At 46.9% G+C, this 15,591-nt stretch overlaps 1 protein-coding gene across 10 annotated transcripts in view; it reads right to left on the reverse strand.

Annotated features, from left to right (window-relative positions):
• Positions 1 to 15,591, reverse strand: part of VIPR2 (vasoactive intestinal peptide receptor 2) — a 112,068-nt gene that overhangs the window by 23,614 nt on the left and 72,863 nt on the right. For 6 of the 10 annotated variants that reach the window (XM_077997848.1, XM_028846541.2, XM_077997849.1 and 3 more), the window contains one exon: positions 6,996 to 7,093. The exons of the other annotated variants lie outside the window; for them this stretch is intronic. In XM_077997848.1, the coding sequence (XP_077853974.1) occupies positions 6,996 to 7,093 (98 nt within the window). The remainder of the gene's footprint in view (positions 1 to 6,995; positions 7,094 to 15,591) is intronic. 10 annotated transcript variants of the gene reach the window in all.

Below are 15,591 nucleotides of genomic sequence, written 5' to 3' on the forward strand. Positions count from 1 at the left end.
AAAACCAACTAAGAACAGCTGAGACAATTAAAAAGCAAAGAAATGAAAGGTAGATTAGAACTCAGAGTTGTCATAAGTAGACTGTGTGTATGAAAATGCTGCATTTAAAAATAAAGATTGGAGACAAAAAGTAAATTCCAATTAAATGGAGCTTATAAAATATATACCTTTAATATAAAACACAGGGAAGTAGAAAATAAAAACACATAAAACCATACACTTGAAAACACAAAATAAAGCTAATATAATGATCTTCAATATCAGACAAAGCAGATTTTTAAGGTAGGGGACATTACTACATATTGGCAGTTTAAACTGATATACTCCTAATGACGCAGCCTTAAAATATAGATGGTAAACAGTGAAAGAATTAAAAGGACAAATAGACAAGCCCACAATTATAGTTGGAGATTTTAATACATGTCATTCAGTACTGGTAGAAAAATATATGTCTTTCAGTTCTGGTAGAAAAAGCAGTTAAAACAATCAGTAAACATTTGGAATAATTAAATAACACTAAAAAAGGGTGTGAATGATATATGTAGCATATAACCAAGAACTGCATAATTTACTTTATTTTCAAATGAAAATGAAACTTTTACCAAAACAGATGGCATGCCAGATTAAAAAGCAAGCCTCAACGAACTTCAGAGGACTGAAAGTTGGTTCTTGGAAACCACTGATAAAATTGATAACACTTTATTCAGTAAGACACATCAAGATAAAAAGAAAGAAAACACAAACTGACAATACCAGGACTGAAGGAGCAGGGACCTGTATAGATGTTACATACATTAAAAATGTAACAGAACATTGAAAACATTGATGAAATGGGCAAATTCCTTGAAAAGCAGAACTAACATACAAAGAAACAGAGAGTCTGAATAGTCCTATATCTGGTTTAGAAATTTTGAACAGCCAAATAAAACCTTCTCACAAAAAAACTCTCTGCCCTGTTGGCTCTTCTGTTGACTTCTTCCAAACATTTAAAGAAGATATAACATCTTATCTAACCTAAACTACTCCAAAAAATAGAAAAGAGAAAACACTTTCCTCTTCACTTTATGGGCCAACACCAAACCTTACCAGATTGACTCATGGGAAAGGAAAACAATAGATCAATTTCATGAATGTAGATGTGAAAATTCTCAACAAAATGTTAGCAAACTGAGTTCAGCTATATATTAAAAACATAATATATCAAAACCACATAGGGTTAATTTAGGAATGAGAAGTGGATTTAACATTAGAAAATCTATCCATGTAATATTTCAAATTAAATGAACAAATGATAAAAACCATATGTATATACATAAAAATCATGATAAAATTCAAAAGCCATTCATGACTACACACTCTCAGAAAACTGGGAATTAAGAGGAACTTTCTTAATTTGGTAAAACGTATCTTCAAAATATCTACAGCAAACATTATGCTTATAGGGAAGTATGGAAAGCTTTCACTCTGAGTTCAGAAATAAGAAAATGTTTGCTATCACCACTTCTATTCAACATTGTACTTCACAAACGGCACGAATGACACATAGAAAAATCCAAGAGAATTTACGGAATAATTAAAGAATTCATAAAGGAATTTAGCAAGGTTGCTGAAGCAAGAGTTTTTTTTTTTTTTTTTTTCCTTCTGAGACAGGGTCTTACTCTGTCACCCAGGCTGGTCTCAAATTCCTGGGCTCAAGCGATCCTCCTGCCTTGACCCAAAGTGCTGGGATTATAGGCATGAGCCACTGTACCTAGCCTTTGAAGCAAGATTAATATACTAAAATCAATTCTTTTTCAAGAAACAATTAGAAATGGAATTTAACAAAATATTTATAATAGCATAAACAAATACCTAAGAATGACTATTAAATTATGTATAAGACTTCCACTCAGAAAATCATAAAACACTGAGAGAAATTAAAGAAAACCAAAACAAATGGAAGGATCTACTATGATCACAGGTTGGATGATTCAAAATTAGAATGATGTCCTGTCTATCCAAGCTGATCTACAGATACAATGCAATACCAAATGAAATTGCAATAGAATTTTTGTTTGTTTGTTTGTTTGTTTTTTTGAGAGAAAGTGTCTTGCTCTGTTGCCCAGGCTGGAGTGCAGTGGTGTGATCATGGCTCACTGCAGCCTCAACCTGGGCTCAAGTGCCCACCACGGCCAGCTAATTTTAAATTTTGTTGTAGAGACTGTAGAGACAGGGTCTCTCTATGTTGTCCTGGCTTGTCTTGAACTCCTGAGCACAAGCAATCATCCTGCCTTGGCCTCCCAAAGTGCTGGGATCACAGGCGTGAGCCACTGTATCCAGCCTGATTTTGCAAAATGGCAATTGACATTAAAGGTTCATTTTTAAGAGTTGATTTTTAAAATTCACATGTAAGTACAAATGGCCAAGCTCTTCCTAATTAAAAAAAAAAAAAAAAGAGTTGATGGACTCAGACTTGTAGGAATAAACACTTATTAAAGGCAGGGAAATTATAATAAACAGAAACAGTGCAATGGTAGAAGGCCAAAGGAGCAGAACTGGGACTCGAGGCCCCCACACATGCCACTGCCTGCTCTGTGAAGAGAAGCATTGCAGGCCACAGAAGCCCCTTCCTGTATTCGCTCCTGGACAACGGGATACACATGCTGAAAGCCCTAAAGAAACTTCACCCTGCTTCACACCATAGCAGAAATAAATCCCAGGTGGATTATGGACAGAAACATGAAAAGTTAAAATAACAACATCTCTAGATGATTAAAAAAAAAAAAAAACATGGCAAAGATTTCTTAAGAGGACTCAAGAAACAATGACATAAAGAAAATGTTAAATGAGCTCCATTAACATTAAGAGCTTCTGTTTATCCAAAGACCATGAAGACAGCTTAAACCCAATCACAGAGCTGGAGACAAAATCCATAATACTCATACGTAATGAAAGGCTCTAAGACTCCTAAACATTGACTTAAATAGAGGGAGAGACCAAATATTTAAAATAAGCAAACTCATTTTGAAATGGCACTTCAAAAAAAGCAAGATTTTGAAATGTATGAACGCATTTCCACCAGGGAAATCAGGGAAATGTAAATTAAAACACCATTCTATGTTATGAAAGACCCACAAGAATGGCTGAAGGCTTAAAAATGGACAATACCAAATGGAGGCAAGGGTGTGATGCAAATGGAAGCCTCCTGCACTGTTGGTGGGTGTGTATACTGGTAACCACTTTGGAAATTACTTGGCAGCATTCATTTCTTTTTTATAAATTTATTTATTTTTAGTGGACACATAACTGTATATATTTATGGGGTATACTTTGATGCTTTGATACATATCTATGTGGTATAATGATCCCATCAGGCTATTAGCATATCTACTGGCAGTGTTTAGGAAGACTGACTCTATGTATAGCCTATGACCAGTAAGTATAAAATAAACACAAATGTAAATATAAATGTGTGTACATATACACACACATACCCAAAGTAACATATGCATCTGTGCATGAGATGATGACTAAGAATATAATAGCAGCATTATTTGTTATGCCTCAAACTGAGTAACCTATATGTCCATGAACAGTTGATTGGATAAATATATTATTTTTTTGAGTGGAATACTATACGGCAAGAAAATAAAACATGGTAACTACATGCAACAACATGGATGAACCTCCTTGCAAAATGCTGAGTGAAAGAATCCAGAGACCAGGAGTTCCTTTCGCATGATTCCGAGGTAATGTTTTCAAAAAGAGAGAAAAGTTGTCTCTGGTGCCAGAACTGTGAATAACGACTGCTTTTCAGAAGGGAGGTGGGGTGGACATGGTGGCTTCTGGGTCCCTGGTGAGAGTCGTGTCCCACATCTCAATCTGGTGCTGTGTTCGCTTGGTAAACATGCATTCTGAATGTGTACTGCATTAGCAAATGTTTATTTTAGCATATGTAACACTGCCACAGAGCCTTAGTAAGCAAAGAATTGTAAACATGCTCTGAATTTTCTCAGTCTCTTGGGAGCAATTCCAAAGCTTCATGGCCACTGCACCAGGCTCACGCACCTGTGCTGCTCCCTCTGGCTTCTCTCCTCAACGCCCCTTCCTCAGACGGTAAATGTCCCCCACCAGTGCCATTTTGCTTCCCACTGATTATCTCATTGGCTGCGTTTATCTCTCCAAATCACCTTTTTCCCTCTCTTATTTTCTTTTTCTCCTTCCCTCTCTCTCCCACCATATGTGTTTCTGTGGAGTGGGGTTGGCACTCACAGCCATCGCTCAGAGATGAGCACGCTTTTGGTCCAGTTAGCAAGCCATCCAAATACATGTTTGCTGGGTTTCTTGGTGATATTCTTCATTACTCACTGTTCATTTTAAATTTTCACTTCCATGTATGGATCTGCCAATGGGCAATGGAGGTAGCGGAAGGTGTGGCTTCCGGAAAGGGGGAGGACAGGAGTCTGCTCATTAGCAATGGTGGGAAAGGATTTTGGAGGCCACGTCCATCTGACAGAGACAGAGGTGCAGGCTGCAGTGGTGAGAGCCTGGGTTGAAATCAGGGCTCTGCATGCACCAGCTCAGCAACCTACAATGTCCAGTGACCTTCCTGGGGCTGCACTCTCCACCTGGAGAAAATGGGTCAGTGTCAGTACTTACCTGATGATGTTAACATCTGTAAAGTACTTGGCATGGTGCATGTTAGCAGTTACAGCTGTCCCTCGGTGTCTACAGGGGATTGGGTCCAATCCCCCTCCCCCAACCTGGCCCCCTTACCCCATGCCAAAATCCATGAATGTGCAACTCCCACATTTGGCCCTTCAGGACCCACGGATACATGAAGCTGGCCCTCCATATCTGCAGGCTTCTCATCCTGAGAATAGCCTATATTTCTGATCTGTGGTTGAATCCGTCGATACAGAGGGCTGACCGTATTGAAAAACATTCTCAGAGAAGTGGACCATGCAGTTCAAACCCGTGTTGTTTGAGAAGCAACTGTGCTGTGGTCCCTGCTGGACTGACATGGACTGGAGCTGTCTCTGTCAGTCCCTGGGTCATAGGGGCAGCTGTCACCATAGGATGACTCCCCCACAAAGCTGGTCATGTATTTGTTGTAAGAGTCAACGCTGCACTTTGGGACGTGTTCTAAGAAATAAGTAGCTCCATTTCCCGTGTATAAAATAAGAACATGGCTACTGAAGGCTTTCTTGGCTTATGGGGCTATTTTCGAGAAGAAATGTTCAATGCCTGCAAAGCATTCTGCTTCCTGGGTATAATTACTGAGACAATGGAGCACGTTATTTTTATAATTCGGACTTTAGAATCGACAGACTCTCACAGCTCTCAAGAAGTGGCACTGGACCCTGCTTCTGACAGAAGGACGTGGGATGAGCCCCAAGTCGAGAGATACACACCAGCTCTGGATGCTTTTTCTGGCAAACATCACACACGTGGCCACCAGCAGAATGACATCCAACATAGACATCCACTTTTTTCAGCTCAGAAGTTCCACAGGCAGGTGACTAACGATGCCCACAGAGGGAGGAGTGTGTTCTGTGCCCTAAAGGATCAGTGTTCATAGGCGGGATAATTCCCAGTGCTCTTGGGTTGCCTAATTAAATATGTCACACTGTACATATGTGAAGGAAATGGATGTGTGTAAAAAATAAGGATTGTTCAATATAGGAAAATAAGATAAAATTTTCAGATTTAATTACCCTGGGTCAGCTTACCTCCTTAAAGTTTTCCTCTCTTTCTTTTTAGCAACTTGAAAATTTAAACATATATAGTAAAATATTATACTCTGTAAAATATAGAGTATAATAGAACAAATATTAATATTATACCAGCTTTTAAAAATAACTAGAATATGATAGGCCTTTCTCACACTTTTCAAAGTGCAGCCCTGTATTAAAGGTACACTTATTCTTTCTGAGAATTACCAACCATAATTGAGATGCCTGAACAATAAAAAGCATAACTCAATTACATTTGCTGGGTTTCTTAGCTGGATTCTCAACCACTCCTAACTTGTTTATTTTACTTCCAAGTATGGATCTCCTAATGGACTGTTGTTAGGGTCTAAAAACATTCCATTTGTTATATCATTGATTTTATCTGACATACTGACAAACATTTGGATTACATTTTAGCAAAGAGAAATAAAATATGTAGTGATTGATATATAGAGTAAGCTGAATAGCCTTCATTTTATTTAGTGCTAATGATACATAAGGCAGATTTAATCCTAATTCACCAATGAGCTCTTCCTATAGAGAAACTACTGTTCTGGGACCAAACTCTCTACCCCCAACCCAAATCAAACAATGATTTGATTGGTCAAATCATCTGTACAATGTCATCATTAGTTACCAAGAGACCCACTAAAGATGCAGGTGGGCAGGAGCCATCTCACCTCACTGCCAGGGAAGAGTGGGAAGCATTTAATAAGCCCTCATCACAGCCTCACGTGCCATGCTAAGCCCTTCACATCTACCGACACATCAAGTTCTCACAACAGCCCTCTGAAGGGGGCTTCTTAGTCTCCACATGTTGCAGAAGCACAGACAGGTTAAGTACTTTGTCCGAGGTCACACAGCTGCTAAGAGACTGACCCAGGATTTGAACCCAGACAGTCTGACTCCACCTTCATGCTCTTAAACACATCGCAGCATCTCTAATAGAGCACCTACAGCCAAAACACAGGAGCTTCTGGATGGCAAGGGCGAGATCATATTTCTTCTGTATTTTCCATGCATTTGCATAATGGCTAAGTATTTAATAAATGATAGCTGAGCTGAATTCCTATCCAAGGTCAGCATTATCTCTTTACATAATAAATGCAGAGTATTTAAATAAAAATGTAAATGTTAACATCATATTTCATGTCAGCATTCTCCAAGGGAGTCTTATTGGCTTAGCACACAGAGGGCTCCAGGCTGGGTGGCGCCTAGAAGGCCTAAATGGAAACTGCTTGTCTTGTATTCTTTGCAGAATTACTAATTTCTGCTCCTTACCTGAAGAGGCACAGAATTATGCTTCCTGTTGCAAGAGACATCAGAGAGACACTGTAGCCCAGGGTGTAAATGGCCTTCACCAGAATATAAAACGTGATCTACAAAGAAAGAAAATGGATCTGTAAGCTGAGGGTGACCAGCAGCACCAGACAACAGGAACGGTTCCAACATCCAGCCCTGTGCTCTGGCCATGAAGGACTCTTGCCTGCCTGGAAGGCATAAGACAGTCTCACTTTATAATTCCACCTCCATTTTGAACCAAAAAATGACCCCCACCACTCAGAACCTCTACTTTTTTTTTTTTTGAGACGGAGTCTCACGCTGTTGCCCAGGCTGGAGTGCCGTGGCGCGATCTGGGCTCACTGCAAGCTCCGCCTCCCGGGTTCCCGCCATTCTCCTGCCTCAGCCTCCTGAGTAGCTGGGACTACAGGCGCCCGCCACCGCGCCCGGCTAATTTTTTGTATTTTTAGTAGAGACGGGGTTTCACAGTGGTCTCGATCTCCTGACCTTGTGATCCGCCCGCCTCGGCCTCCCAAAGTGCTGGGATTACAGGCTTGAGCCACCGCGCCCGGCCTTTTTTCTTATAGTTCATCATGAATGACTTTGCATGGTTCCTGTAAAGCACCTCTGTCTGAAGGGAACATGACCCGCCACCATCAGGGAAAGCAAAGGAAGGAAGCGCTGAGCTAAGTTCAGAAAGAGAGCTCAGTCTGTCCCTGAGGCAGCACATCTAGCTTTCTGACACTTCTGGATGAGCTCAAGTGGACACACAGGTCTGAGTACATTAAACACTATGACCTACAGGCACAGGGTGAGGTGCTCCAGACAGAGGTACTTGCCTAAGCCAGAGCCAGTTGCTGAGTTGCAGTATCTTGGGAATTTTATTTCCTTAACATTTCTTGGTTTAGCAAGGTTCATGGCTTGATACTTTTAATCTCCATGAAATCATCAGGCACAGGAGGGATTCATGATCATCACTGTGGCAGAATCACTGGGAGTTCTATGACAACAGGGAATCCTACACAAAAAGAACTGGGTCCTCTAGAAGGAAAACCAGTGCTGGTCATGATAAAACCAGCAACACCTGCAGGGCATCATCATAGCTCGCCACTCCCAAAGGCTGCTTCCTGGTCTGCATTTTCTTGATAAAGCTAATTCATATAAAATAAAGAGGGAAACAATCCACGTGTGCTTACATGATGAATTTTATTTTTGCCAAGAGGTCCTAAGTAAGTACAACCGAACCTCACTGTTATTTTACAATACAAAATTTATGGCAAAACTCAAAAAGTTATGCTCTTGTTTATTAGTTTGGCTCTTAATTATAACTTTACTGTTTAATCATTATTTAGAACTTATTAACCCATTTACTTTGCATTACAGGAATCTCTTCTTAGGAACCTCGGCCCTGCTTACTTAGGACAGCTCAGAAAAGAGCACAGAGTAGTCCTGGCCAGATCCCTCTTCCTTGCTATTCCTCATCCTTCCTGACTCCACTCATGAGAAGATGTCATTAACTACCACCTAACCACCCTCTCACCTCACCTAACCATCACATCACTTTACCCAACCACCACCCTCACCTCACCTAACCACAAGTCTCATCTAACCCATACTCCATCTAACCATGACCCTCACCTCATCTAACCACCATTCTCAACCATATTTACCTCACTTAGCCATAATTCTTACCTCACCTAACTGCCACCCTCACATCACCTAACAACCACTTTCATCTCACCTAACCACTCTCCTCACCTTATCTAGCCACCACTCTCAACTCATCCAACCCACACTCACTTCACTTACCCACCATCCTCACTTCACGGAACCCATCTTCACCTCACCTAACCAATAACCTCACCTCACCTAATCACCACCTTCACCTCACCTTACAACCACCCTCACCTCACCTAACCACCACTCTCAACTTACCTAATCCATACTCACTTCACCTAACCACCACCCTCACCTCATCTAACCACCCCTTCACCTCATCTAACCACCACCCTCACCTCACCTAATCACAAGTCTCATCTAATCCATACTCTACCTAACCATGACCCTCAACTCATCTAACCACCATTCTCAACTCATCTAACCATCTCCTTCATCTAACCACCATCTCACTTCACTAACAATCAACTTCACTTCACCTAACCACTCTTCTCACCTCACCTAACCACCACTCTCAACTCATCTAACCCACACTCACTTCACTTACCCACCATATTCACCTCACTTAGCCGTAACTCTTTCCTCACCTAACTGCCACCCTCACATCACCTAACAACCACTTTCATCTCACCTAACCACTCTCCTCACCTTATCTAGCCACCACTCTCAATTCATCCAACCCATACTCACTTCACTTACCCACCACCCTCACCTCACAGAACCCATCTTCACCTCACCTAACCACTAACCTCACTTCACCTAACCACCACTCTGAACTCATCTAACCCATATTCACTTCACCTAACCACAGCCTGCACCTTACCTAACCCACACTCACCTCACCTATCAGCCACCCTCACATCATGTAACCACCACCTTCACTTTGTTGTGGAAAGCAGTTTGCTGATTTCTCAAAGAACTCAGAACTACCATTCAACCTGGCAATACCATTACTGGGTATAAACCCAAAGGAACAGAAATCATTCTACCAAAAAGACACGCCCAGCACAGCCCTATTCACAAAGCAAAGACATGGAATCAATACGTCCCCATCAACAGTGAACTGGACTGGTACATATAGAGCATGGAATACTACACAGCCACAAAGACTGAAATCACATCCTTTGAAGCACCATGGAGGCAGCTGGAGGCCATCATCCTAAGCCAATTAGCACAGAAACAGAAAACCAAATACCACATGTTCTCATAAGTGAGAACAAAACATTGGGTACTCAGGGAGGAGAAACGGAGGGAGGGGGCAAGGGTTGAAAAACTAACTGTTGGGTACTATGCTCTGTACTTGGGTGGCGGGACCAGTCAGACCGCAAACCTTAGCATCATGAAATATATCCAGGTAATATATCCAGGTAACAAGCCTGCACATGTGTCCCCTGAATCTAAAATAAAAGTTGGGAAAAAAAAAAAAAAAGGCTGGGCTTGGTGGTTCACACCTGCAATCCCAGCACTTTGGGAAACCGAGGTGGGAGGATTGCTTGCTCCCAGGAATTTGAGACCAGCCTGGGCAACAGAATGGGACCCCCGTCTCTAAAAAAATAGAAAAATAATTAGCTGGGTGTGGTGCGTGTGCCTGTGGTCCTCAGCTACTGGGGAGGCTGAGGTGGGAGGATCGCCTGAGCCGGGAAGGTGGAGGCTGCCTGAGCTGTGATGGCGCCACTGCCCTCCAGCCTGGGTGACACAGTGAGGACCTGCCGCAAAAAAAAAAAAAAAAAAAAAAAAGGAAAAAAGTGAAAAATAATCCATACTTCCACCCTTTCTCTCATTCAGCTGGGCGCCCACCAGAGTTGAGAACGTGGGAGAAGCCGACAGCAGGAATGGCGGCCTTGGGGGTCTCACACTCAGCGGGAGGGCGAGCCGGGTGGAGTCCCGGGCCAAGCGCGGTGCGCTGCTGTGAGGAGAATCCAGGCCGGGTCGGACGCGCTGCAGCGGGAGGCGCCGCGGCTCTGGGGCCCCCGTGGGAGGGAGCGGCGGCCGCGTCAGGAGCGGATGATGGCGGGAGGGCGGGAAGCCTGGAGCCTCTAGAGGACCCCGTCCTGAGGAGCCTGGTCTTGCGGAGCCGGGTCCTGAGGGCCCTGCAGTGGGGGAGGTGTGGGGTCTTCCGGCGGCAGTGCGGCCATGGGGCGCCGGCGGGTGTGAAGCAGGCGAGAACGGGTCAGATCCCAACAGTGACTTGATGGCGGGGCCCGCGGGCCTTCCCGACGGAGATGGGAGGAAAACGGCGAGGAAGCCCCGAAGGCTTCAGCCCGAGCCCCGGCAAGCGGCAGCCTCAGCGGCCGGGACGTGGGAGAGCAGCGCCAGCCTCGGGCTCGGGTCTGGGGGTCCTGGTGGGATCCGGGGTCCTGGCGGTATCTGGGGTTCCTGGCGGGTCTGAGGGCCTCGCGGGATCTGGGGGGCCTGATGGGGTTTGTGGGTCCTGGCGGGATGTGGGGCTCTGGTGGGATCTGGGGGGCCTGGCGGGGCCCGGGGGGCGCGGAGCACCAGGTGCCCACACCCGGCTGGGGTTCAAGAGGAAGGTCTGGGCCAGAGGCGTCCCCTGAGGCTTCCTCAGGCTGAGGCAGCACTGAGCCCCCTGCAGCACTGAGGCCGCGGGCATTCACGAAGAAATTCATCGACAAAAACGGCTCAAGTGATTCTGGACGGAGAAGCCGCGCCCGGCGTGGGTGAGCGCGGATGGAGCAGAAAGGAGGCGGAGCGACACCTGCGGTGGGGGAGGGGCGGTCCCACGCGCGGGGCCAGGAGGGCTCCTTCCCGTGTCTCACAGGAAGCCGGAGGGCGCCTTCCTCCCGCGTCTCACAGGAGCCAGGAGGGCGCCTTCCTCCCGCGTCTCACAGGAGCCAGGAGGGCGCCATCCTCCCGCGTCTCACAGGAGGCCGGAGGGCGCCATCCTCCCGCGTCTCACAGGAGGCCGGAGGGCGCCTTCCTCCCGCGTCTCACAGGAGGCCGGAGGGCGCCTTCCTCCCGCGTCTCACAGGAGGCCGGAGGGCGCCATCCTCCCGCGTCTCACAGGAGGCCGGAGGGCGCCATCCTCCCGCGTCTCACAGGAGGCCGGAGGGCGCCATCCTCCCGCGTCTCACAGGAGGCCGGAGGGCGCCATCCTCCCGCGTCTCACAGGAGGCCGGAGGGCGCCTTCCTCCCGCGTCTCACAGGAGGCCGGAGGGCGCCTTCTTCCCGCGTCTCACAGGATTCTGGGTCCCCTGCCCCGAAGCCGCTGGGGCCTGGCTGAGGCGACCCTGCACCTGGGCCCCGTGGGCTCCAGCGGGTCCACGGAGGACCCCCGGCTGCCCCTCTGTGCAGAGCCCTCCGGGACGGACCGTGGCAGGGAGGAATGCAGGAAGGGACAGAGACCGAGTGGAATAGGCGGCTTCTGAGTCAGCAGCGTCCGTGTTCGTTATGAGTGAGGATTCTGGCGGGGTGAAAATGGACGAGACCAGAATTGTGGTCTCAAGTGGGGGCGGCGAGCTGGGTGTTGGGCTGAAGGTGGCAGCAGCCACCCGCTGTCGGGCGGGGCTTCGAGGTCGGCAGCAGCGGGAGCGCAGAGGCCTGGGTTTGGGTCCTGGGTGCAGTGGCACAGAGGCCGGCCAGGCTGCTCTCTCGCAGCCGAGCAGTTGGTGCTGAGTGAGTCCTGCTGGTCAGCGTCCAGTCCCGAGGCAGATCCAGGGCCCTCTGCTGGCCCGGCCTTCACCCCAGTCTGGCACCACGTGGCCCTGGGGCTGCCTGTGCACAGCTGTGTGCTGGGGCACCGACCCTCCTTCAGTCCCTGCAGAGGCCTCACCTGGAGGCCTAGGGTTCCATGCCTGGCAAGACAGGCTTTGATACGGTGTGGAGGAAGCTCCTGTCCCAGCTCTGCAGGGGCCTGATGTTCCCCGCGTAGACTCTGCATCTCCACCTATACTGAGAGCCTGCGGACCTTCCAGAAAGAAGCAGGCGGTGGGAACTCCGTGAGCCTTGGAGCCATGGCGGGCCCACTGCACGGCGCCCTGAAAGCTGGGAGGGCGGAAATCACAAAACGGTGTCGGAACTCCACACGATTCCTCCTGAACTAAGGCCTTCTTGGCTCTCCTAAAGGCCTGATCCCTGGGGGAGTGGAAGATCTGAGAGCTGAAAGAAGTGTCTGGATGTGTCTGTTTCTGAGTTGTTCTAGGACCTCAACCCCTGGATTTAGAAAGCCTTGGACAGCGTCATGCTGCTGTTCCCTCTGCCTGACCATCTCCCTCCTTCCCCTCCCCTGCAGTGGCTGCTGCAGGAGGCACCTGCAGGAGAAGGGGGCAGGAGGGCGGTCACCCCAGGTTCTGCCCCCCACTCCAGGCTCTGGCCCTCCTTGGCTGCTCAAAATACCAATCTTGCCAAGCCCTGGTGTCTGGGGTCCCTTCCCTGCCCCTCTGGCCAGGGTTCTGGCTTCCTGTGGCTGGAGAGTAGAGGCTGCACAGTTCTCACAGGGCTCCTTGACTGCCCAGACCTCTGTAAGGATTCTCTGCATTTAAGCTCTTTTCAGTTTTATCCTTGGCATGTGCCAGCAGTGTCCTGTTTGAACCCCGAATCGACAGACTGTTCCTTGCATGTACAATAACATTTTTTATGAACTACAATCCCCATAAAAAGACCATCAGATTGACCAGGAAAATTTTTCAACACTAAAGTTTTAGAACTTGAGATCGCACAAGAAACGAGAAGACATCAGGGACACAGTTACTGAAAGCGCTTTGCTCGTCCTGTCTCAGAAACCCTCCACCCAGAAAGTACCCTGGTTTCTCTGTGGTGCCCCTGGCCCACCTGTGGTTGCATTCTCGACCACAGTGTCCACTACAGAGTGCTCAGGGCTGACCCACACATTGCATTTAGGGAATGAAAGAAGCCACACACAGCACAGAGGTGTGAGGTTTGACCTCCCCGAGACAGAAAACGCGGGTGAAGCAAATTCATTTAACCCAACATGTGTTAGAGATTAAAAGAGGGCTGCTGGGGCAGGTTTTCCTTTAGGGGCCTGCTCCCGCACTGTCTGTGGGATTCCACGATGCCTGCTCCAGCAGCGTCCGTGGGATTCCAGGATGCCTGCTCCCACACCGTCCATGGGATTGCAGGATGCCTGCTCCAGCAGCGTCCATGGGATTGCAGGATGTCTCCTCCAGCAGCGTCTATGGGATTCCAGGATACCTGCTCCTGCAGTGTCCTTGGGATTCCAGGATGCCTGCTCCCGCACCATCTGTGGGATTGCAGGATGCCTGCTCCTGCACATTCTGTGGGATTCAGGTCACCATCCCGTGGATTCCAGGACAATTGCTCCCAAGCCCTTCCATGGCATTCTGGGAGGCCACTCGGCCTAGTTGGACAGCCTCTGCTCTGGGATGGCTTGGTGGACCAAGCAGATTTGTCTGAATTGCTTCCACTCCCTGCATCTTTGTGGTGCGAGAACTAGAGCCCAGTGATGATGTTTCAAGGGAAGTTTCCCTATGCTCATTACTACTTACAAAGCCTCAATGGTGGGCTAACACATTTTAGAAAGACAATACTGATAAATACTTAGCAAGAAGACTAAATTCGTTAGTATAACTCCTTAAATTGTGCAGGTAATCAAGGTTGACATCAATTTTGATCTGGGAAACTAATGTAATTAATACAGTTTTAGAAGGGGAATTTTTTTTTTTTTTTTTTTTTTTTTTGCCTTGTTAAACCTCAGTAGGAAAACTGAGATCCAAACTGAGTGGAACTCTCCTGTGAGTGGGTACTGGCACTCTCCAACACGTGCCTGCCATGTGCGGATACTGAAAGCTAAGTTAATTACACTTACATAAAATTGACATGCCAGTGACTCAGTTGCACCAGCCATAGGCTGCTCAAGGCCACATGTGGCCAGTGGCTGCGACACTGGACAAAGCAGATAAAGAACATTCCCATCAGTGTAGACAGTTCTGTTGGCACAGAGACCATACGACCACCATTCACCCACATGAGCATCTTCACTCCGTTAATCAACATTTGCACGTGTGTATTCTCCAGTCTCACATAAAGGGCAGCCAAGCAGATGATCTGACCCATTTGAAAGTCATCGCCTCTGTTGTGCAGCTGTAGGATTTATTCCTAACACAGAGCTGTGGATTCCAGGTGTGTGGGGGCAGGTCCATGGGTAATGCCCAGAACTTATAAAGCATGATCTGTTTGAACAGCACTAACCTTTCCACCAGTGGCCCAGAACCTGGGTGCATGAGGAGCTGATGCCAGCCTGACACCTGGAAGCTACACGCATCCCATGAGCTCAATGCTTTCAAATTTTCTTGCAACAAGAAAATGCTCCACTCGATGTGGGTATTTTAAATCTCAAGAATGTACAATCGCTCTGATCATTACACGATTCTAAAAACACCATGATTTCCTACTAGAAAGAAAGAATAATCCAGCAGGAAGTGTTCCTGAGCAGAAAGGGCCTAAACTAACAGCTGCAACTCCAGGGAGCGGCGGGGTCACAGCAGAAGTTAATTCCAGCACTGATGTTGGAAAGAAGGATTTGCAAGACCTTCAAGTTATTTCCCTTGACCCAAGATCCGGTCAAGCCCAAGGAGAAGGGCAAAAGATAATCTCATAAATTCAAGGCTATCACTTGGGCTTGCCAAAAAGAAGCAGGTACTTTGCTGCTGTCACTTGCAACGGTTTGTGGCTGGGCAGAGCCATCATCAAGGCAGGAAGGGCAGGTGCTGCGGGGGCAGCTAGCCCCTCTCTGTAGAGGTCCTTGAGCAAGCCAGGCTGCGGCTCCTGCATACTAACCTCAGGGAGCTGCCCACAACCAACTTCAGAAGTGAACAGCAACTGGCTCAGAAATTTAAAAACACTGAGGCCAATGGTGTGCTTACTGAAAATATCAAGCACATTCTAGAACCTGGCCTTAGATGTGAGTATTACTAACCCCACC

The sequence above is a fragment of the Macaca mulatta genome, chromosome 3, assembly GCF_049350105.2.
Source record: "Macaca mulatta isolate MMU2019108-1 chromosome 3, T2T-MMU8v2.0, whole genome shotgun sequence".
Classification (NCBI taxonomy): Eukaryota; Metazoa; Chordata; class Mammalia; order Primates; family Cercopithecidae; genus Macaca; species Macaca mulatta.